General features: G+C 45.0%; 5 protein-coding genes across 8 annotated transcripts; 3 read left to right on the top strand and 2 right to left on the bottom strand.

Moving 5' to 3' along the window:
* The first annotated feature begins 2,214 nt into the window (after positions 1–2,214).
* LOC105570437 (inner centromere protein-like) lies at positions 2,215–6,407 on the top strand. 3 transcript variants are annotated; one of them, XM_012027628.1, is made up of 8 exons: positions 2,215–2,649; positions 2,741–3,820; positions 3,920–4,093; positions 4,170–4,351; positions 4,432–4,822; positions 4,908–5,031; positions 5,121–5,382; positions 6,160–6,407. In XM_012027628.1, the coding sequence occupies exons 1-7, from the start codon at positions 2,233–2,235 to the stop codon at positions 5,333–5,335; spliced, it is 2,583 nt and encodes an 860-aa protein (XP_011883018.1). In that variant the 5' UTR covers positions 2,215–2,232; the 3' UTR covers positions 5,336–5,382; positions 6,160–6,407. The 3 variants fall into 3 exon arrangements, with proteins under 3 accessions (XP_011883018.1, XP_011883017.1, XP_011883019.1); XM_012027627.1 differs by having other exon boundaries at positions 2,741–3,835; XM_012027629.1 differs by lacking the exons at positions 5,121–5,382; positions 6,160–6,407 and having other exon boundaries at positions 2,741–3,835; positions 4,432–4,937.
* LOC105570708 (WD repeat-containing protein on Y chromosome-like) lies at positions 6,350–12,470 on the bottom strand. Its single transcript, XM_012028145.1, has 17 exons — positions 12,277–12,470; positions 12,100–12,193; positions 11,931–12,035; positions 11,650–11,841; positions 10,845–10,956; positions 10,642–10,778; positions 10,057–10,281; positions 9,623–9,830; positions 9,334–9,539; positions 9,035–9,235; positions 8,699–8,943; positions 8,214–8,471; positions 7,368–7,997; positions 7,139–7,325; positions 6,877–7,077; positions 6,689–6,777; positions 6,350–6,588 (listed from the first exon to the last, which is right to left on the bottom strand). Exons 1-17 carry the CDS (start codon positions 12,303–12,305, stop codon positions 6,489–6,491), a joined length of 3,219 nt encoding a protein of 1,072 aa, XP_011883535.1. The 5' UTR covers positions 12,306–12,470; the 3' UTR covers positions 6,350–6,488.
* Positions 12,471–12,607: 137 nt separating this feature from the next.
* On the top strand, positions 12,608–14,917 carry LOC105570439 (tetratricopeptide repeat protein 8). Of its 2 annotated transcripts, XM_012027631.1 has the most exons (8): positions 12,609–12,794; positions 12,868–13,060; positions 13,147–13,279; positions 13,347–13,491; positions 13,568–13,992; positions 14,174–14,345; positions 14,410–14,616; positions 14,689–14,917. In XM_012027631.1, exons 1-8 carry the CDS (start codon positions 12,696–12,698, stop codon positions 14,803–14,805), a joined length of 1,491 nt encoding a protein of 496 aa, XP_011883021.1. In that variant the 5' UTR covers positions 12,609–12,695; the 3' UTR covers positions 14,806–14,917. The 2 variants fall into 2 exon arrangements, with proteins under 2 accessions (XP_011883020.1, XP_011883021.1); XM_012027630.1 differs by having other exon boundaries at positions 12,608–12,794; positions 14,410–14,917.
* LOC105570440 (protein YIPF6) lies at positions 14,830–17,864 on the bottom strand. Its single transcript, XM_012027632.1, has 7 exons — positions 17,608–17,864; positions 17,339–17,464; positions 16,614–16,692; positions 16,503–16,545; positions 16,288–16,419; positions 16,025–16,182; positions 14,830–15,585 (listed from the first exon to the last, which is right to left on the bottom strand). The coding sequence occupies exons 1-7, from the start codon at positions 17,638–17,640 to the stop codon at positions 15,470–15,472; spliced, it is 687 nt and encodes a 228-aa protein (XP_011883022.1). The 5' UTR covers positions 17,641–17,864; the 3' UTR covers positions 14,830–15,469.
* A 266-nt stretch (positions 17,865–18,130) lies between these two features.
* Positions 18,131–21,056, top strand: LOC105570441 (coiled-coil domain-containing protein 134-like). Its single transcript, XM_012027633.1, has 3 exons — positions 18,131–18,329; positions 19,416–19,625; positions 20,073–21,056. The coding sequence occupies exons 1-3, from the start codon at positions 18,188–18,190 to the stop codon at positions 20,414–20,416; spliced, it is 696 nt and encodes a 231-aa protein (XP_011883023.1). The 5' UTR covers positions 18,131–18,187; the 3' UTR covers positions 20,417–21,056.
* Positions 21,057–21,087: the final 31 nt, after the last annotated feature.

Below are 21,087 nucleotides of genomic sequence, written 5' to 3'. Positions count from 1 at the left end.
AAGCTTTTCCGCAACGCGTTATGTTAAGTTCTGAATATAAACTTAAATTCGTACGTAAACTTAGTAATTCAACGAAGAAAATCATAAGGTATTATTGCGTCAGGCTTTTGCTAACTTACGATTTTCTTTGTGCATTGATTGAAGCTTAAGGTTACGAACGGTTCTAAGTTTACAATGGTCACGTTCAGCAGAACGTTTATTGTGCAACTATTGGAAGTTTTCTGTGCTATGATTGGATTATTCCTCTGGTTCTAAAAATGTAATCCAATCTCAGTACAGAAAATGTTCAACAGTTGCAAAATAAACGTTCTGCTAAACGTGACCAGTCAGGCCCGGTTGCACCAACGTCACGTAACTTTAGCTTAATTCACTCTTCATCTCTTTCTGTTTCCCTTAAAAAGAGACAAAAAGTGAGTTAAGCTAAGATTAAAATTAAGCGACATTGGTGCAACCGAGCCTTAAGTCTAATCTACAATGTGCTCTCTGTATCTAGAAACATTCTATTTTGTAGTCACTAAATACATTTAAAAGGTTTGCGCAAGTGAATGAATTGTATATTATATGTATACTGTACAATCGTACATTGTCGCCAAATGTTTTAAGCGTTTCGATTTGTTTATATAAAATAGAATGTTTCTAGATGCAGGAAGCACATTGTAGATTAGGCTTTAGCGCTTGATGTAACGTAACGTTTTAAGGAAAAGCTTGTGCGGTGGCCCGTAAGCTATATCACGAACTAGAAGGATTACGAATTCTATGTTCATATATTAAGAATTGATGAAGAACTAGGAGACTGAGTAAAGAAGAGCATACAATACCTAAATGTACTATTCCATTAACGTAATGCCTTCTGGTACGATTTTAACAAGTTAAACCTACACTTTCACCGTTCCAACAAGAATTACACGGTGTAACACAGTGCAATTTTGTGTGTCCTAGCTGGAAAACGCCCAAGGATTGTTCCATTCGTAATAATGTGATGTGATAAATCTTTTGCACCTTATCGTTAGATTAGGTATCGTTATTATAAACCAATCAACTTCACAGATCGATCTACTTTTCTGAGGATATATATTTAAATGTTAAGCAATCGAAAATCAAAATGTGATTTTAAAAGCAATGAGCCTGTTTACGCTGAACGAGAGAACAAATGTGAACGGGGCTCATAGTTAAAATAACCCAAAGTAGGACCAAGCGATTACTAACGTCATATATCATGCGCTGCCAATTCAAATAATTTACTGCACATTATGCAATTAATAATTGTATAATTTATTAATGTGGGTGTGCAAACAATTTATTGTCAGTGCATATGTGTTTATCAATTATATCAAACGATATATCTTAACATACACATATAAATTTCACTTGTGTTAGTTAAATATCTGTTTTACACTTTTTGCGTTTCTCAGTGGATGACAACAATTTATTGTGATATATGAATTAAAAGTGTGCTGTTTACACACACACACATACTAGAAATGTAAATAAGAGAATTATAATTTATAAAGGGATGTAATGAAGTAAAAAGATGCGGTCCTGTTTTTATAATAATTCTCTCTTACAGGAACGCTTTCGCGTTTATGCAGCAGTGATATCATTTAGCATTTAAATCCGCGGGGTGAGGGCTGGGATCGAGCCCTTACAAAATCGTCCGCGCTTCCACGCAGCCTCGCGTCATCCCCCCCCCCCCCTCCCAAAAAATGTGTCCATCTTACCTTCGTTGCTCTCGTCAAATTTGAACTTGCGATACACCCTTGGGTCAGATTTCATGCTGACCGCTCGACGTCTTTTGGCGGGTCGTGATTTGAATCTCTAGTGATTTACTTCTAGTTCCTTTCCCGGCGCGAGACGCGACGCGGTGCGTTTGCGAACGCGGCCGGTCGTTGGCGGGCGCACAGATGCCGCCAGCGGTCTTTCCATTCGAATCAAACGGAAAAGAAGTCGTTACCCCCCGTGTCCCGGAGCGGCCGCGAGGATTCTCGAGTTCTGATTCGTCTCGAGACGAGCCCGCCAAGGAGCAACCGGCGATCGTTGGCGTGTGCTCGGTCCCCCCCGAGTTGTCTGTCTTCCTGTCGCGTCGGGGTGTATTGGCGCTATTCCCGCAGCAGGCGGTAATGTCGCCTGGGATCCGCGCCGACTGAACGCCAAGAGCTAAACTGATCCCCCGCGCGTGTCCCCCGCGGTAAATACAACGCACAGAAACGACAAATCGCGCCTGCCGCGGGCATCATGAGCGCCCAACCGAAGGACGAGATCCGGGACATCGTTCTCAAGGATCTGCAGCTGATCCAAAATCGTCGCGTGGAACTGTCCAAGCGTCTCGCCGAGGACTTTGACGGGACCATGTGCTACGTGCGGGATCTGTTCGAGCAATTGTCACAGCCGTCGTCCGGCCCGTTCGTCCCGAAGACGCCCAAGGTGCTGCGGAAGAAGGCGGTCCAGCGTATCGAGACCATACCGGAGGACGAGGTGTACAATCAGGAAAACGTCATCTCGTCAACGAGCCTCCTTCAGTCTGTCAAAGAGGAGGAGGAAAAGGAGAGCGACGTAACGGGCGGTAGGGCCAAGAGGCAGGCGTCCAAGAGAGCAGCGGACAACATCAAGAAGCAAAGCTTCGCCTCTCCAGACGAAGTTCTCGAGAAGAAAGTAAGTAACGATGGTTTTCTACGTACGCTTACGCTATTGTTTGTCGCAGATTGTAGGCCGCTGCGTGACGTGTGTATTTTGTGAATATTAGGCAAAGAGAGAGAGCCAGGTTAAAAGGAAGAAGTCGATGAGCAGTTCCGATGAGGATAACGACAGTAAAGTTGAGGACAGTTCAGCGGGCGCCAAAGAACCGGCGAGAAGAGTGACGAGGAAGAAGTCCAAGCTGACCGCTCAGTTCGCTGTGCCTGCTGACAAAGCCAAGGAGAGCAAAAAGGCGAGGAAGGACGATAGCGCGGTGTCGCTGGCTGTACAATGCTCCAGTAGGACGAGCTCTAACACAGCGAGCTTCAAGAGTTCCAGCAGTGGGCAGGACAAGGTCGACGCGATCGTTGCGCCTGTCGCAGATGAAGTTGAGGAGCTGTCTATGTACGAGGATGCGATCGGGAAGCCCGTTCCGATTATGAATTCGACCCAAAATATCAGTCCCCTTGTGCATAAGCCGTTGAACATTACCGTGGTATTGGAGCGTTTACCACAACAGCCAAAATTGAACGAAACAGTGGTGATCCAGGGGACGGCGGGCACGAGAAATAGCAGGTCCTCGAAGAGCGGAGGAGCCAGGAAACAGTCGCAAGACGATAAGCGGTCGTACAAGGCGCCCGCGCAACACGATGACTGCAACGGACTGATCACGGATGACGAATCGTCGCCCGAGGTGAAAAGGCCGAAGAAGCAGCTTGGTAAGAAGCAGATTAATAAAAAGGCAAAAGCCAGAGTCTTGCAGTCCTCTAGCGAGGACGAGATCCCTAATACGCCTAATACCATGATGAAGACGCGCATCAGGGACGCGATTGCGCCCGCGCAAGCACAAGAGGGCAAAGCGACGTACAAGTCGGGCGCCTTGTTCAGTCCTTACGCAAAGGAGTCCGTGAAGAAGCGGGTCGAAGCGTTCGAGCAGGCGGTTATGCACAGCCCGAGACCGGTTGACGTAGAGTCTCCGGTCAGAGTAACTAGAACGAAAACTCGCGCAATGGCTGCCAATGCGGAGACCGAGGTGGAAGCGAAGAATGCGGAGAAAACTGTTGCGCAAATATTAGCTCGTAAGTCGCTCGTGAAGGCGAAGAAGATCTCGTTGGCGAGACAAAAGAAGAAGATCGACGAGAGAAAAGAGGTAAAAGAAACCGCGGTTAGTTTACAAATCATTTTCATCCTTTTCTTCTACGTTCGCTCCTCCAGGTTTTCGTTAACGTTGAACGAATTTCTTTTACAGAACAAAGAACCACTGCCAGAACGAATTAACACGTTGTTGGCTCAAAGTGATAAGCCAGACGCGAAGCAAACGCAGCAGTTGAAAACGACGCCTTTAAGCAAATTAAAATTGATGCAGCCCATATTGTCTGTGAGTCGTCTTCAGACCCCTTCGAACACGCAAACTCTCCTAAATGTGAGATCAATGGAGTTTTTTTTTCTCTCCTCAAATTGCATCGCGGCGTGTCTATTTGTACGTATTTTAATTTTAGCATTCGAAGGCAACTGTCCCGCGCGCGAACGTCATTACTGGCATGGAGTCTTTCATTCAACCCTTAAAGAGCGCCACCAAGATCAATTCGGTGGATAGAGTGGAGGAAAAGAGACGGCAGGAGGAGGATGCGAAAAAGAAGCGAGAGGAAACCTTGAGATTACTGACGGAGGAGAAGAGAAGGTGACATAAAAGTTTCATAATGCGGACGCGCAATTGTCGGGACGGTATCTCGTATATGCATGTATGTACTTTGTGTACAGGAAACGGCAAGAGAAAGAACTGAAGAACAAATTGGCGAGAGAGGTCAAGGAGAAAGAAGAATTAGAAAAACGGCGTAAAGCCGAGAAAGAGAAGGAGGCGAAGGCGAGGGTGGCCCTTATGATGCAGGAGAAGCAACGCGAGGAGTTGGAGAAGAAGCGTCTCGCCGCGTTGCAACGAACGCAGGAGAAGGAGGAGCGCCGCAAGTTGGAGGAGCAACAGAGATTGCTGAGGTTGCAAGAGCAAGAGGAGACGGAACGTACGCTCGCCGAGCAAAGACGTCGGGAGCAAGAAGCCGAGAAGCGTAGGGAGGCGGAAGCGAGGGCCCAACAAGCCACCGCCACCGCCGAAGCGTTGAAACAGAAAAATCAGTTGCTTGCGGCTCAAGTCAAGGTGAATTGTCCTTTACATCACTCGCCAAAGAAGTGAGCTCAAGTTGCGCTCATCTAACTGAATTGCTCGCATTTCTTTTTCACAGCACAAGCAACAAATCAACAATAAATACCAAGGTGCCGTGACTTACGTATTAGATAGTGAACCTGATGATGACGATTCAGATGACGAAAGCAGACCGAAACACGAGATACCGCACTGGGCACAAGGTAAGTTCTTTGCGATACTTTAAATGCTCACTAAAATAAAAACGAGGAGAGCAAAAAGAGTAATACAAGTCCTTTTTTTTAAATTGCAGCACATGTTCGCAAAGCGCAACTTACAATGCAGCAATATATCCCCGAGGCGATAATTTATAAGTTCTTCGATACTCGTAAGTGCACGCCAGATTTGACCGAAATGTTCCATGGTATAGATAGAAGTCGACTGAAGCGTACGTCCAGTGCAATCTGGAAAACTCCACCGCGTATTTCCATGATGGAAGCCGAACTTGTTTTACCAAAATTGCCATAGAGTCGCACAGAAAATACCTAAGTGTGGACATGATCAGAGATGCCATGGTATGGTATTGTATACATGTGCTATTTAATCGATTTAATGCCATGTATTTAAGGGGTAACACCACCCTTGAGGCCCTAAAACTATATCTAAGTTTGGGAATTTTTGGGGGGCAAATGAATAACTTGATTAAAAAACACATAAACCACATTATTGTGCACATACTTGACTATAAAAAAAATATTTTTAGTAGTTATAATTATTAAAAATGGCGGCGTACTGGCACACTTCCGTAATCGACTTTTTTCCGAAGACGCGATTTTGCGTGCAGGATTTCTCTGAGATGGTTTACCCTAGAACAAAAATCCAAAAATTTTTATTTTCTATATTGTTTGAAGTTGCAAACTACGTAGCCGTTTTAGAAAATACCCATTTTTTCCAAAATGACAGCTATTTTAGGAAAAAGTACCTTTTTTTGGTCAAAAATTTGATTTAAAAAATTGTGATTGCAAAAAGTTTTCAATATTTTTCAAAAGTCCTACGTACTTTGTTGCGCGATATATAGAAGAAGATCATGTTAAAATTTCAAGTTAATCGGATAAAAATTGTAAGAATAGCGTTGCACGCAAAGCTTAAAAAGTGCGATTACGGAAGTGTGCCAGTACGCCGCCATTTATAACTACTAAAAATATTTTTTTTATAGTCAAGTATGTGCACAATAATGTAGTTTATGTTTTTTAATCAAGTTATTCATTTGCCCCCCAAAAATTCCCAAACTTAGATATAGTTTTAGAGCCTCAAGGGTGGTGTTACCCCTTAAGACAAATTGTTTTAATTAGAGGACGCGTGGTTCGTTGTTACATCTTACAACGGAGATGCTCGCAAAGTTACGACATAGCATCTTTACAACTGGACAATGTTTATTTTACTTATTTATATATCATCATTATTATATTCGCTAGAGTTGTAGAAGAAAGCATGTATGTAATTAGATGATCGATTCAGTTAGTAAATAATTAGATCGAAAGATAATTGTTATACGAATACGAGTTTTACTAATTTGAATAAAAACTAAATTAATATCTCATTTCGATTTATACAATTTGTAAAGTATATACTGTTTTACTAACGTTTTGCAAGAGCTTTATGAGGCTCGGTTCACGGAGAATTAACGTTGCGGTAGATTTGATCTTGTAAAAGTGCCTTTCGCTCGTTCCGTCACAGAGGAACGCAGTGGTTTCGTCGCTCTTCTTAAATATACCTTTTTACTGTAATTATAATGAGAGTTTTACAAAATATTTGAACAAACACCTCACCTGTGCGATACATATTTTTTGATAATTTCAAAATAAAAGTAAAAATCCATACGCCAGTTCCATTTTCTGTCCGAGCAAGAGTGTTTTCTGCGCCTCCACCGGTTTCAAAGAATATATTGGTAAATGCGCATAAATTGGTATCTACGAATATGACATTTCCATAAGTTCTAATTATATAACGATATATAATAAAGTAAATCTTACAGAAAACAAATATCTTGATACAAAGCGTGTACTCACGTATGGCAAGGTATTATCTAATCGCAGACGTTTCTGATACGTTCTTTTAGGCAACTGCGATTTGTAGTAATTCTCGAGCGTAACACCGTCCAGATCCTTCCCGTACAACATGTGTCGCTCCTCCTCGAGGATCTCTTTCGGGATATCGGTCTCCTCTTCCTCGATCTCCACCGGTCCTCGTCTCATGCCGCCGTGAAGTACCTTCGCATCGTCTCGGCGTTATACGTCGTGCATTTCCGTATACAATTTTTCAAATGTTTACCTTCAGAGTGGTGAAACTGGCGTGCCCTCTAATGTCCGCCGGTAGCTTATAATCCTCGAAGTACCTCTGCACGGGCACGGTGGGCAAAATTGTGGCGCAATCTCTAAACGTGCCCAGCGTCGATATGTAACGACCGCCGAAACTCCACATGCGTACCGTGCGATCCGCGCTGCCACTATTATCCGTTCAAGTTTCTTGGTAAAGAGACCGCGCCTGTGTCAAACTTTACAGCGATCCTGTATACCTGACTATCATTCGCGCGCTAGAAATGACTTGGAGAGTGGTGATCCCCCGCGTGTGACCGCGCACGGACGACAGCAGGAGCGGCAGCGGCTGATCTCGCACCGCTCTTTTCGCTCTCCCGTCTATCTTGTCTTTCCACAAGAAGGGAAATTCCAATCTCAACAGCGGCATGCATATCTTCGGCGGATTCGGCAGCATGTAATTGGAGAGGAGCCAGACTTTCATATACCCCACACTGTGGCCTTGAGAGAAAAGTCCCAGGGGTAAAGTTGCGGACAATCGAATGAAGAAATTGTGGTATTTAGTCGCGAAGAGTTTAACGATGCTCGAATCGAGTCTTTGGCAAGTTCCAAGACCTGTTACGAGAAATTGATTTTCAGAATCGGTGGCCAGGGACGTGGCGCAGTCGCCGGTAGCGTGGACTGCTGAGAAAGCCGCTAAAAATCCCGCCGCGGGATGATGCGTCCAGACTTGCACCAAGCCGGAATCGAGCGCGACCACCAGCGTGCCGACGTTCGGTTTGGCTTCTCGCGCGGCTAGGAAGATTATCGCGCGTACTGCGGTCACGCGAACGACGTTCAATGCTGACTCTTGGTGAGCACAGGGCGTCAGATGTCTGTTTCACGAGGAATCGATTTAGAACACTCTCTTTCGCTGTTATGAGCGCATTATAATTTACTTGATTCTGCCGAGCTCATCCGCTTTTCCGGACTCTATCTGCGCGTGTTCGTCTTTCCCGTGTACCTATTAAATCAATTAGCTTCATGATTGCGTGTCGCCGCCGTCTGCCATGTCAATTATTCCTCATGACGAATGCCAAATTGAACGTCACCTTTTACTAACATCAATCACTTGGTACTTTCTAAAAGGCTGGCCCGTTTCGAGCCTCCAGAGAATCAGCTCCCCGTTGTACGTTCCGGTAGCTAGCAGCTGTGGAAGTTTCGCGGCCGAGCACAGGATGTCGTCGGTATGACTGGTCGTCCAACTCTTTCTGCATACGTCAGACTCGAAAGCCGCCAGTTCTGTCACGTGCTTATTCCAACCGCAGCACAGGATTCGATTTTCGTGCCATGCGACACCCGTTATTTCGCTACAAAAGAATATAAAGAACGGTATGAAAATGGAAATTTTCTGGAAGAAAATTGTGTGAATTAATAATTATTTATACGACTACGTCGTATAAATAAAGAATTGATATAAGCACAATTATTTCATGTGAATAAAAGTCAAATTTGCGTTTGTAGTAGCTTTTGTAATTTAATCAAATGCCACAACATTTGTAAGAAAAAGCAAGCAGTTATTTAACGTCCACTGTACCATTGGTGATCCACCATCACGTCGCGCACACAGACGCCGGTATTGTAGTTCCACACTTTCAACGAACCATCTCTGGCGCCGGTCACTAAGAATTGCTCCGAATTATCGAAGCAAGCTGCCGTGATCTCGACGTCGACGTGTTGCCCGTATCGCATGATACTGTGGGCGTGCGATATCAAGCGCAAGCGACGTCCACGCCACGGATCCCACACGATGATGCACGAGTCCAATCCTGCGGAGACAATCTGCATACCGGTGGAATAACAAGTACCGTAGCGTCTCGTTAACAAAGTTTTATCAACGGCAGTTTTGTCGGACAGGAAAAAAGAGAGTTACCACTTGAAACAGCTGATTGTAAAGAACACAACTGACGCCCTTGGTGTGCGTATAGCCGTCCGAGGTCTCCTTGTTGATCACACGCTCGCAAACGAGGACGGCTATCATCGTGCTGGCGATAATCATCGTACGAGTCAGGGTGTTGAACGCCACGGTCACCGGGGCGTATTCGCTCAGCTCACTCGACAACTTGTTGTACGTCTGTTTGTGAGATACGCACGTATTTGTTGAGAGATACATGATTTGTTCAAAGACAAACGAAATAAAATGTGCAACAGACAGAAGAGGACTTCACGAACCTGAATGCAGCTAAGAGCTGGAACATCCCACACCTTTATGCATCTGTCCTTCGACACAGAATAAATGCGCTTGCCGGCGTCTATCACGACGAGCGCGCAGATGGTCGAGCGGTGCCCCGACAGAACGGCGTTCGCCTTCCCGGGGACAAACGGATTCCAAACGCGCACCACGCAGTCTGGCCCGCCCGTTACTAGTACGCGATTCTCTGAAAAGGCCGTCACATTTTCCATTTACGTCGACATTCTTAAAATCGACCGATTGATACGCGACTGCGAAGCGAGAGCGTACCGTCGCATAGCGTGAAACAGGATATTCCCATGGGAACTTGAAATTTATATTGCGTCCTCGCGCCGCTCGCATCGAAAACGCACAGGGAACAGTCGGAGCACTGACTACTCGATACAAACGTTCGTAAACTTTCGTAATAAGCCACCTGGCTCGTCCAGTTTGTATGTATGTTCCTAAACACTGTGACGTCGAATCCTTGCAGCTCTCCCTAATCGCGGTAATCTTTTAGAAAGACGTTTGTACTCGCAAGGCATATGTACATTTCGTATATCCCAGTAAGCAAAATGCTAGCAGATTGCCAATGGAACCTGCCTGACGTAATCTACCAGCAGCAGCTGAGCAAAGTCTGTTATTTTGTAATTATTTAAATGGAACGTGTCATTTAAACGTTTAAGTTTTAAATGGGCTTAATTTCCGCGGTTAATTTGTTATCCTATTCTATATCCAGGTAATCCTTGTGTTACTTTAATGACGTTGTCGTAACGAAGGAGGATCGTGTCGCATGCGGTATGTTGCTTGAAAGGTCCTCTGTCCGCAGGATTAAAGGCCATGATTGTGACGGATCCACTCGTGTCGCCCAGAATGACGTAAGAATTCTCGTTCGCGTTTGTACTGAAGTAATAGTGCATACAAACGACTGCATTTTCCAAGCTGGATATCTAGAGAAATATAATTCGCTATTAATTAAAACTATACAGTGAGAATTTCCTTTTAAACTTTGCTCTATAAAGGTCAGTCAGTGAATTATCACTGAAAACAGTGAATAGCCGCCGATTGACTTTTAGAGAGTATATCCTGAAAATCATGTAATCGTGATACGCAAAATGTTATGAGAAGTGTTTGAAATTTTACCAGTAACATCTCAATAGACTCTCATAAAGTTCTTCAAAATGCCATGTCCCGCGATCGCATGATTTTCAGGATAAATTTTAAAAGAATTCGAATTCTCCCCGTGCATTAGTAACGGACAGATGAAGACAGTTTCACGAAAAAAACAAAAATCTGGGCTAGACACCGACCAGTATGCGAAGATCAAACTTCTTCACCGCAACGTCGTAGAATCTCAAATCGCATTCCGTCGAACTCGTGCACACTATCTGAACGTCCGGCAGCACGATCATATCAGTTATAGCGGTAGATTGCACCTTTAAGTACGCTGCAAACAGAAAACACCGACAAAAGCGTCAGCCGAAGACGAGAGAGATGCTAATGAAGTACTGACGATTCTTAGATTGCACGGTACGCTCGTACTCGAGATCCAGCGACCAATAATTAATCACTCCCTCCCGGCTAACAGTCAGGTAACATCCTCGGCGGAAACTCGTGCTTCTGTCCTAAAATTTAACATAATAAACCTGGCCGTGAGGAGACACACTTCAGCAGTTATTTTTCGAGAGAGTAATCGATGCAAGAGAATCTCGACTCTTTTTGTTTTTGAAGGAACAAAGGACTAAGAGCTGTGACAGGGTGTTAGCGTCTAAATATTTTATTCTGAATTTATTGCGAAAAAATATCACCTCAGCCAGGGTTTGAATCTGGATATTGAACAATACACTGAGAGAATTTTCTCTTAAAATTTATCCTGAAAATTATATTTTTTCGCAATAAATTTAGAATAAAGTATTTAGACACTAACACCCTGTCACGGCTCTTAGTCCTTTATTCCATCAAATTTGTGTTTATCACATTTGAGCCATACGAATTTTATTAATTTGTCTTTTTGCTTTCTGTTACGAGCCAGTTTTCCAACACATTGTATAAAGTGAATAGATACACGGAGAGAATTTTCTTTTAAAATTTATCTTGAAAATTATCTAATCGTGGGACAAAACGGCATCTCAAAGAATTATATGAGAGTTTTCTCATAAAGTTCTTCAAAATGCCATGTTGTCCCACATAATTTTCAGGATAAATTTTAAGAGAAAATTCTCTTAGTGTACTGTTCGATACACGATAGTCAGTTTCCTCTGGCTGTAAAGTGGAGGCGACCGATTCGCGCATCGGGATCTTCGATATTGAACGCATACCGGCAAAACTTCCGGGCAAAATGTAATTCTGCACACAGGCGTGCGATGACGCGTTCTTAGTAATTTCGGTAAATCCGTTAATGGCATTTCCAACATTTGCGATCTCAGACTAGTGTCTATGTCCCGGAATTCTATCAACAGGTAAGAAATGAATTCGTCCCACGTTATCCTGTCGTCAAGTCTTGTGTCTATCTGGAATGGACAATTATGTTTTGAAAGACGCTCGAAAGGAATGCGTGGAAAATGCATTTTGAAAGAAATTTTAGGAGCGATTAACTGACTTTCTTGGAGAAAACCTGGAACTCGTCCCGCGACATTCTTATCTCGAGGATGTCTCGGAAAGCATCGTACAGTTGAGAGGAGTTCATCTCCCCATTCTCCGTTGCCTGAAAGGCGCTCGTTTTTGTGAAATCAAATCAATAGAGGAGAAAGGCATTTAGTTATACATACCAAAAAGGCATTGTGCAAACATATCAAAGATTGCTCGGTGCATTGTTCTTCTATATTTTTCGTCTCGAAAAATCGCTGAAACGCTTCCTGTATGCTACAATGATAATCGTACAAATAATAAATACATAAAAATTATAACTTGTGACGATAGCAATCGGTTACTTTTAAAAAACTAACCTTGGATGATTTTTACCAACAAATGCCATAACAATTACAATTTTTTCGTAAATAAAAAGATATAAAGATTGTAATTATTTAAGTAAATCCAGATCATGCCAGGAATACATTTCACAATTTTATCCGCTCACGTCCACGCTAGAAAAAAAAAGTCAAAACCTATATCGAATGTATATCATTTCGCATAATTAAGAACAAATACCAATCGTATGTGTATCTGTACTGTTGTACTGTTGCATCGATTACAACCTTTACATTTTACGCCGTCGAAAGAATAACCCGGAATAATCAATAACTTCGCTTGTGTATGTGCGACGGTCATAAGGCAGGTGATTACTTGAAGCACAGTACAGAGGTATAGTCTAATCGGATCAATGCTACAGAACTGATGTCCCGGGGTTTCAGACTTTGCCTAAAACATGGAATTATTCACAGCTCTGAGCTTATTCAGTCGACAAAAGTACGAAGCCTGCGCCGCGATATGCACGGAATTGTTGAGGAAAAATCCGTTGGACCAGGTATGCGTTGTCTCTTCTTCTTTCCTCGCGCAGAAAGTAGTACTTGCGAATCGTTACACGAGTTTGCTACCAGGCCGTGTGGGTCCTGAAAATGCGCGCCTTAACGCTGCAAGTTTACGTGGACGACATCGAGGGCGAGGAGGAGGGAATCGCGGAGACCTTGTTAGACAATTACGCGATCTCGACGATGCCCAGGCCCGGAACTTCCCTGAAAAATCCTGGCACCAGTTATACCGGTCAAGGAGTGCGGCCTAAATCTCAATCCGGTTTGTCGTGCTCGTCTAGAAAAAAAATTCCACTTTAACTTTGCGTTTGTGACTCTAAAACGAGATTGTGCATTGATGCCTTAAAGGTAGACCTGTTACCGGGGTAGTACGACCTGCCACCCAGGCAGCGATGTCCCAATCGATTGAGCAGGCACTGAGAACACCGAGAACAGCAATGACTGCCAGGCCAATTACAGCAAGCTCGGGACGCAGCGTTAGGTATAATGTGCGACTTACATGCTGCTTAATATCGAGAAAAGATTAAACGTTATGTTCGTCCTCCAAGGCTTGGCACAGCGTCGATGCTGACGGAGCCCGGTGGACCTTTCATCCAACTGTCGCGACTGAATATAACTAAATACGCTAATCAGCAAAGCATAGCGAAACCATTGTTCGAATACATATATTACCACGAACACGATGCTAGATACGTGAGTCGTGTACAATTATATTGATATTATCGAGGTATTGTAACAACCTAAACGTGTGCCGTTGAACACATCGCAGGCGCTGGACTTGGCCGTTCAGGCGACGCAGATCTGTCAATATAAAGATTGGTGGTGGAAAGTTCAGCTCGGGAAGTGTTACTACACGTTGGGACTGGTAAGAGACGCGGAGCAACAATTCAAGTCGGCGTTGAAGGATCACAGGAGCATCGAGACGGTGCTGCGGCTGATCAGGGTATACATCAGGCTCGATCAGCCGGTGACCGCGCTGGACACGTGCAAGAAGGGCCTCGAATACTTCGCGAACGACGTTACCATTCTCACAGAGATGGGACGCATCTTCGAGGGCCTGAATAACGCGGCCATGTCCATGAAATATTACAAGATGATCGCGCAGGAGGACGCGTCTCATACCGAGGCGATCGCCAGCATAGGCATGCATCATTTTTACAACGATCAACCGGAATTGGCTCTGCGCTATTACAGGTAACACGTACATATCAAATGCAATACGAAAGACTTGAAAGAATTGAAAATACAAGTGGACCGTGCGTACACTTTTTACCTTTGCAGCGGTTTACTTTCTTAACTCAGGTCCATTTGTATCTTCAGCGTTTTACTTATATACATATAACAATAAATAAATTTCGATAAATATATGCTCCAGGCGCCTCTTACAAATGGGGGTGCACAACGCCGAGTTGTTCAACAACCTCGGGCTTTGCTGCTTCTACGCCCAGCAATACGATCATACTATATCGTGCTTCGAGAGAGCATTAAATCTCGCGACCGACGAAAACGCGGCTGACGTGTGGTACAACGTTTCTCACATTGCTATTGTACGTACGGTTTATTTCGTAATGTTAAAATAATTAAGCTATGTACGGTTGGGTGCGATTGCAGACACTGGGCGATCTGATAATGGCCGAGGAGTGTTTAAGGCTAGCCATCGCTAGCGACAACAGGCACGCTTTGGCGTACAACAATCTCGGCGTGATAGAAATGCGCAACGGGAATGTTACCGCGGCGAGGACGTACTTTCACGCGGCGGCTAACATCGCCAGCTACGTGCACGAGGCGCACTTCAACAGCGCGCACTTAGCTTACGAGGTAACTGTTCCTAATCCATCTTTTGACGTATACCAATTTACAGTATTACAGATTTTCTCGATGCGCACGCAGGTTGGAGACCTACAGACGAGTTACATCGCAGTACAAAAGTCGTTGAGCACGTATCCCGGACATTACGACAGCAAGACTCTTTTGCGGAAACTGCAAAGATACTTCTCGCATACGTGAAGTAAACGACGAGAGATCCTTATATTCTATACTGTATTATTTTATTGTACCATTTAGTTTAAACGTAATTCTATGTACATAATATACAAAAAGATACAAATTATACTTTAAACTTTTGCACCGTCTAAATTTAATGTTACAATCACAATCGAAATTTTTTTTCGATAAAAAAAATTAATGACCGTTAAAACTTTATGGAAGTACAGAATATACCCAGATGCAGCAGTCTGGAATCAATGACAAGCAATTATATTTCGCCTGTACTGCATAGTTTTTTTTTTCTTCTTGCGTCATGTCCGTATAAATATATACCAATCTGATAAATTTTTCCATTCAGAAAGAATATACTTTCTTTCATATATCGGCAACAAATTCTCAATCGTAATGTGAGATTTAGTGAGATTAAATATAGTTACAATGATCTCATAATTGACGTATTGAATGAGAATCTAACAAGTTCATAAATATACATATGCTTACCGTATGCGTATTATTCACAAAAGCATGATATTGGAATACGTCCAGACACAGGACTTGGAAAATACATATGAAAAAAAAACATTGCATCTCCTTCCGTTCATTTTTTTTCTCTTCATTCTCTGAAATTTGCACGGAAGGCTGGAGCAATGCACAGTCTTGTAACAGATTAGTTGTGCTGCATTTTTTAGGTGGTGTGGGATATAACTAGCCACGATATAACGAAGTAAAACAGAAAAATTGGATATACTGCTAATGCTTTCCTCCCCGCGGGTTGACTGTCGCCAAGGAATGCCATAGATGCTAAAATATTAATAGAAACTTTAATGTAGCGATACATTTCTTTGAAGTAGCGACTCGTATGTCGAAAGATGTGAAGCCAACGGTACGCGATACTATTTTCCCTCCTGGATTGCTTAGGAGAGTCAATCAGAATTTAGCCTCAATCTGATCTAAACCTCTGCATCCTTACTGGCTCTCGTAGGCAATCCAGTAGGAAAAATAGTATTGTGTGCCGTTGGCTTAAGTTGCGAAAAAAGCAATCTTAAACCAGCGGCACACGATGCTTTTTTGCCTGCTGGTTTGCTTGTGTTTTTGCTGACTGGTGAGAGCCAATAACGATCTTAACTCATCTGACCTGTCACGTGGAATCCTAATTGGTTCTCGCCAGCCAGCAAAGGTGTACGCAAGCAAGAAAGCATCGCGCGCCGCTGGCTTTACTGGAAATGATCGAGATGCTTACCATACGTTGCCCATAAAAATCCAATTATGCTGATCACGAATCTAAGAGTAAATAGGAGAGTGCTCTGCTGCGCAATCAGTATAATTCTGCATAAAATTAACGCGATGGCAGTCGGTAACAGACAATACCCTAAGACGCAAACGCTTTGGAAGAAAGATCTGTAAATTTTAATATTTTTCTGTATCACGCACATTAAAACAACGGTTTCGCAACTATTTGAATAATCATGAGCCAAGTCAGGGCGCACAATTCATTTCACTTACATATTTCCACCCAACAGCTTCGAATTCAATGTAACAACCATAGATCCAATCCACACGATAACAAACACCTCCGCAAATTCAGGCCCTCCGTCATTCGAGCTGTCTGCTACATCAGCGGAACCTTGCAATATCCTGAACGAAGTAATTGTAAGTCATAACGCGGGTCTACAACCGTTTCCGTATACATGCGTAATATCTTTGTAAATATATCTTACATTGCCATAAAAGTGCACAATATCAATGGTCCCCATAGATCCCCTGAAATGCATAAACAATCAGCTCCGCCTTCTTGATAACAGAGTTCTGTCGTTCATATAAAAACTCACATTCTTTCAGCAGACTCTTCTTCTCTTTGGGATATAAAACGTGGAAAAACTTCTTGCCTACCGCTCGAACGTCCCTCAACTGTAACAGACAGAAACACGTGTGTGCGTTAAAAAACGTCAAGGATACAGAGTCTGCAGCGCGATCTGGCAACTTTTTCGGGACTCGTTCTAAAGGAGTAACGATTTACTATATTAAATAAGTTGCGATATAATTCGTGAATCAGCTGCCAAATGTATCAAACGCCCTTTTCCTCGAAACCTCGTTCGCGGCAGCGAATTCGATCGACATCTGTTCAATAATCAGCAACCAAGAGCTTGAAATCAAGTCAAAAACTTGAAAGAACCTTGCGACGCGGTTGCCACGGAATATGCACAGGTACTTTTGTTTACAGGACGTTACTTTTAGAACGCAATTCGTTACGAATAGACAGCAATACCGAAAGATTGCTCTTAAGGCCTGTGTCCACGACGCTAGAACCCAGTCCAAGTTCTGGTTCCGAGAAATGTATAATCAATCAACTCGCAGCTATTCCATAAAGGCTACACTAGAACTCGGACCAAGTTCCGGCATCGTGGACACAGGCGTTTGTGTCCTATCTAGCGCTTTCCACTACGAGGAAAAGTCGGAAAGTTTGCCACTTCCCGGCTCCGTATATTCTTCTCTGAAGCAAACGTTTGACGCAGCTTTGGAGCGCAAGTAACGAGAGGATGCAGGACGCACGTACGATCGTATCTCTGATTGGCTCGTCGAGCGTGTTGAATTCCGGCTCTCCCAGGGTCCTCTTCGTGCCCACTGTCATCTCACCCTCGACATGCTGGGGATCGACCGCGTACACGACATCGTCGTACATCTGTGGCACGTAGCACAAAAACCATCAGACACGGAACGCGGCCGCACGTCAGGCGGAAACGTATGCCGCGTGCGTCTCGCGTCTCCCCGAGGACACGTTCGCCGTGGCGAGTCCCACGGGTCCGCGCGGCGTACGATACTTACGTCGAGCTTCGTGTCGCCGTCCATCGCCGCCATATTCGCTGCCGGCGGGGACTCGAGTGTTCAAACGGGAGCTAAGAGGAGCGAGCGTAACGTCGACGGTCCCGCGCGCGACGCGCTCCGGGCATATCAATTGATATCAATCGGGCGCGAGGGGGTAATCGTCGTCCGCGACGGCACGCACACGCACGCGCGCGCGTCTCGACTCAGCACCGCGCCGGTCTGCGCTCGCGACACGTTATCGGCAGCGACGCGAGGCGACGATGAGGCTGCCGCATCTGTCCGGTACGGCTGGCGTCCGGTGACTCGTGACGGCACCCGCTGATACGACGACCGATCCCGACGACGAGTCCAGCGGCTCCGGGAATGACATGACGGCCTCGACGAGCGTAGGTCCCGCCGGCGCCGCCAGGCGGCCTCAGTGTCGCCGCTGGCCGGAACTGCGGCGTGGCCGCGTTCGAATCACACAATCAATCGGTATCGCCGGTATCGCCGCAGCTGATATCCTCCCGACGGCGACGAGGTGGACGCCGCTCGGCGACGTCGTCCAGCTCAGCCGGGTGGATCCTCGGCCCTCGAGAAGATGCGCGTTCCCCTTCACGCCGCTCTGGCTGCGTTGGTGTTGTTGACGGTACTCGCGCACGCGCAGCGCGAGACGGACGAGCCGGCCGCGAGCGAGCCGCGAAAGGGCGGCGAATCCAAATCGAAGCTCGACGAGGAGCTGTGTACGTGTCGCCGGCTTCGTTCCCCTTCCTTCCACGCCGGAAATAATTCTACAAAATTCTACAAAACAATTAAATACAACTGCCAGAATCTAAGAAATTTTCTACGTGAATTTAAAAAGTGTTATATAAAAATCAACACGAAAATGCTAGAATTGGAACACTTTTGCTCACTTTTGTAATATTCTACAAGCAAGCAGATGCTTTAATTCTTTAAGATTTTATTGTTTCTCAAATTTTTTAAACTAGTAAAGTTTTGTACTAATTTTTACAAGATTGTACATTGTCATGAAATACTATTTGCAATAATTTAACTTCATTTGAGAACATTGTAATTTGTGGTACTATTTTGTAGATATTTTTACAAAAAAATTAATGTTTCAACGAAGATATAAAAATTTCTACAAATTTCTATTTCAAGTCAATTCTTTGTAGTTTATAGAAATTTTTTCCGCTAGGGTAGCTCCGTTATTTAACGTCAACGTGCGCTTTCTTCCTCCCCCCCGAAGCGGCGTGGCTTTGCGTTCTGCTTCAAATGCGAGAAAAAAAATAACACGGCCGAATAGATTTGATATTTTTAATTTCGTTGCAAGAAAGTAACTACAAAGTAACGATTAGTTTACTTTTTGAGTAACTGTGACTGAAAAAACTGTAGCTGTAACTAGATATTTTTATAAAGTAACTTTCCCAACCCTGGTTAAAAACCACACGAATAGCCAAGCAACTTGCAACTTTTCTGCAAAAGCAGAATCTACGCGTTTCCTTCGAATGAATTCAAGAATCGAGTCCCAGAATTGGCCCCAAGTAGAACTGGCCACTCGCGGTCGATTGGTCTCCTTACATTCGACTGCGATTGGTCAGCTTTTCAAATCCTACGCCTTGAATTTCATTTTACAGACGCCGCGTCACTTCAAGGCGGGAGCACAGGCTTTTGCACGAGCGCACAAAGGAAATTGGTTCGTTATTATTTTGCATTTGCCTATGGACCAGTCGATTTCTGTGCAAAAGTCTGCGCTCCCGCTCTCAATCTTATCGCTTCGTCACCTTGTCGACTTGTCCCGCTTCATCGCGTTTTCATTTTTGCGACAGTCAAGAAACTATTTGCTCAACGGCGAAAGGACCACGTGGAGGCCGTGCAGACCCTCCTGAAGATGGACAATTACGAGCGCCTGTACAAAATGATTGCGGTGCTGACGGAGAAGATAGTGGAGGTCATCGAATCGAGTAGGAGCGTAATCGGGAAGGCCGGTTTCCTGCCGCACAACAGCTCTTTCCCCGTGGACACCGGCGTGAAAGACGGTACGCTTGGGTCTCTGTCGTGTAAACGGACTTCGCAAAAGGCGCCCGCTACAAATCTTCGTCGGTGGAATGTGCTACGATGGCAGATGTAACGGAATCCGCTCGCGGAATGCGACGGCGGAATCGAGTGCAGAAATCCGAGCGGAGTCTGCCGTTGCGCAACCGTTTTAAACGATTACAAAATGACGGAGTCTCCTCGGTTTTTCTGTCAACGATCTGCCGTCGGATTGTGCGGCGGAATCGACGCGTACGCAGTAGACACCGGCGCAACATTTCCCCTCGAACTGCTGAAACCTTGCTCGCCGAGCTAATTATTTGAGTCACCGCGCGGGCATCTGAAATCATTTAAAATCAATTAGAAATCGACGCGGGCGATGACGACAATTTCGTAAAGAATGAGAGAATCGGGACGAGCTTCGCGGACTTGACTCACCGTATTTTTCGCAGCGCTGTCCAGCATCCTGGAGAACACCGCGCTATTCGGCGACATCGTCCTGCATCTGCCGGACATCAGTCACAGGATACTGAGGACGCAGCCGGGATGGAACTCCACGATACACTGGTCTCTGAATTTCGCCAATCAGACGCGGCATCTGCTGAACAAATCGACCATCACGATGTTCCGGCTGGTCGAGCAGGAGCTGAACGTGACGGAGCGCGAGCCGGGCTATTTTAATCCGTACAGGAGCGCCGCCCACGCCGGCCAGCGCGAGGATACCGTGAAGAAGAAGAGGCCGGCGAAGAAGGAAAAACGCAAAAAGGGACCGCAGATTGCTAAAATCGAGCTGTGAGCGCCGTCGTCGGCCGCGCGCACGGAGACTCGCTCTGACCGGTTCCTAAATCGCCTCGTTAAGAAGCGGGGCATTTCTGCGGCCCGCGCTGCCGTTGAGATCCTAGAGAAGGTGGATACCATATCTGACTCCGAATCCTACGGGATTAATAACGACGAGCTTCCGCACGGCTTAATTCGACGAAAATTAACTATATTTCTATAATATCTATATATATATATGTATGATAGCGTAATAGTATAACTCTGATCGTCAGGAGCTAATTAAGAATGTGCGCAAACTTTAGCGGGCGCATTTGCATTCAACGACGTTGCCACGACACGTGGATGTCGCTATACATATCGAGCGTCCCGACAGAGTCTTTACAATATCAAGTAAAACTGTTGCGATCGACACAATTGTCGTTTCTAGCTTGCGCAAATACGATTGTACATAGAAGCGTAACATTCTAGCCGGACAGTTCCAACTCTAGAATATTGTCAGAGCGGCGCGACGACGTTCATCGTGCAACTCGTCCGACGTTAAGACGCGCCGCGGAGTCCGGCGCGCCGATCCGTCCCTGTTTGAAAGCGAAACGCGCGGAGAAGTGCCCGGAGGGCAAGTTGGCCCGCGAGCGAGCCGTGAATCTCACGGCTGCGGCGTGTCGCGTCCGAGACGTGAGAGACAGCTTT

Source organism: Vollenhovia emeryi, unplaced genomic scaffold (genome assembly GCF_000949405.1).
Source record: "Vollenhovia emeryi isolate VEMERY1.0 unplaced genomic scaffold, V.emery_V1.0 DF939120.1, whole genome shotgun sequence".
Lineage (NCBI taxonomy): Eukaryota > Metazoa > Arthropoda > Insecta > Hymenoptera > Formicidae > Vollenhovia > Vollenhovia emeryi.
Note: the sequence above shows the minus strand (reverse complement) of the source record. Positions and strands in the feature narration are given on the sequence as shown.

What these genes read in the sequence shown, in the direction of transcription:
- LOC105570437 (XM_012027627.1), top strand. Translation starts at nt 2,233, where the DNA reads ATGAGCGCCCAACCGAAGGACGAGATCCGGGACATCGTTCTCAAGGAT. An exon ending in ACACGCAAACTCTCCTAAAT is followed by an intron (nt 4,094 to 4,169) that starts GTGAGATCAATG and finishes TTTTAATTTTAG; the next exon opens with CATTCGAAGGCAACTGTCCC. An exon ending in GATACCGCACTGGGCACAAG is followed by an intron (nt 5,032 to 5,120) that starts GTAAGTTCTTTG and finishes TTTAAATTGCAG; the next exon opens with CACATGTTCGCAAAGCGCAA.
- LOC105570708 (XM_012028145.1), bottom strand. Translation starts at nt 12,305, where the DNA reads ATGGCATTTGTTGGTAAAAATCATCCAAG. An exon ending in CTGTTTCACGCTATGCGACG is followed by an intron (nt 9,540 to 9,622) that starts GTACGCTCTCGC and finishes CGGCCTTTTCAG; the next exon opens with AGAATCGCGTACTAGTAACG. An exon ending in GTGATTGATGTTAGTAAAAG is followed by an intron (nt 7,998 to 8,213) that starts GTGACGTTCAAT and finishes CTCGTGAAACAG; the next exon opens with ACATCTGACGCCCTGTGCTC.
- LOC105570439 (XM_012027630.1), top strand. Translation starts at nt 12,696, where the DNA reads ATGGAATTATTCACAGCTCTGAGCTTATTCAGTCGACAAAAGTACGAA. An exon ending in GGAAAAATCCGTTGGACCAG is followed by an intron (nt 12,795 to 12,867) that starts GTATGCGTTGTC and finishes GTTTGCTACCAG; the next exon opens with GCCGTGTGGGTCCTGAAAAT. An exon ending in ACGTTTCTCACATTGCTATT is followed by an intron (nt 14,346 to 14,409) that starts GTACGTACGGTT and finishes GTGCGATTGCAG; the next exon opens with ACACTGGGCGATCTGATAAT.
- LOC105570440 (XM_012027632.1), bottom strand. Translation starts at nt 17,640, where the DNA reads ATGGCGGCGATGGACGGCGACACGAAGCTCGAC. An exon ending in TTGTGCACTTTTATGGCAAT is followed by an intron (nt 16,420 to 16,502) that starts GTAAGATATATT and finishes TACTTCGTTCAG; the next exon opens with GATATTGCAAGGTTCCGCTG. An exon ending in AAGCTGTTGGGTGGAAATAT is followed by an intron (nt 16,183 to 16,287) that starts GTAAGTGAAATG and finishes TAAAATTTACAG; the next exon opens with ATCTTTCTTCCAAAGCGTTT.
- LOC105570441 (XM_012027633.1), top strand. Translation starts at nt 18,188, where the DNA reads ATGCGCGTTCCCCTTCACGCCGCTCTGGCTGCGTTGGTGTTGTTGACG. An exon ending in GAAGCTCGACGAGGAGCTGT is followed by an intron (nt 18,330 to 19,415) that starts GTACGTGTCGCC and finishes TTTTTGCGACAG; the next exon opens with TCAAGAAACTATTTGCTCAA. An exon ending in GGACACCGGCGTGAAAGACG is followed by an intron (nt 19,626 to 20,072) that starts GTACGCTTGGGT and finishes TATTTTTCGCAG; the next exon opens with CGCTGTCCAGCATCCTGGAG.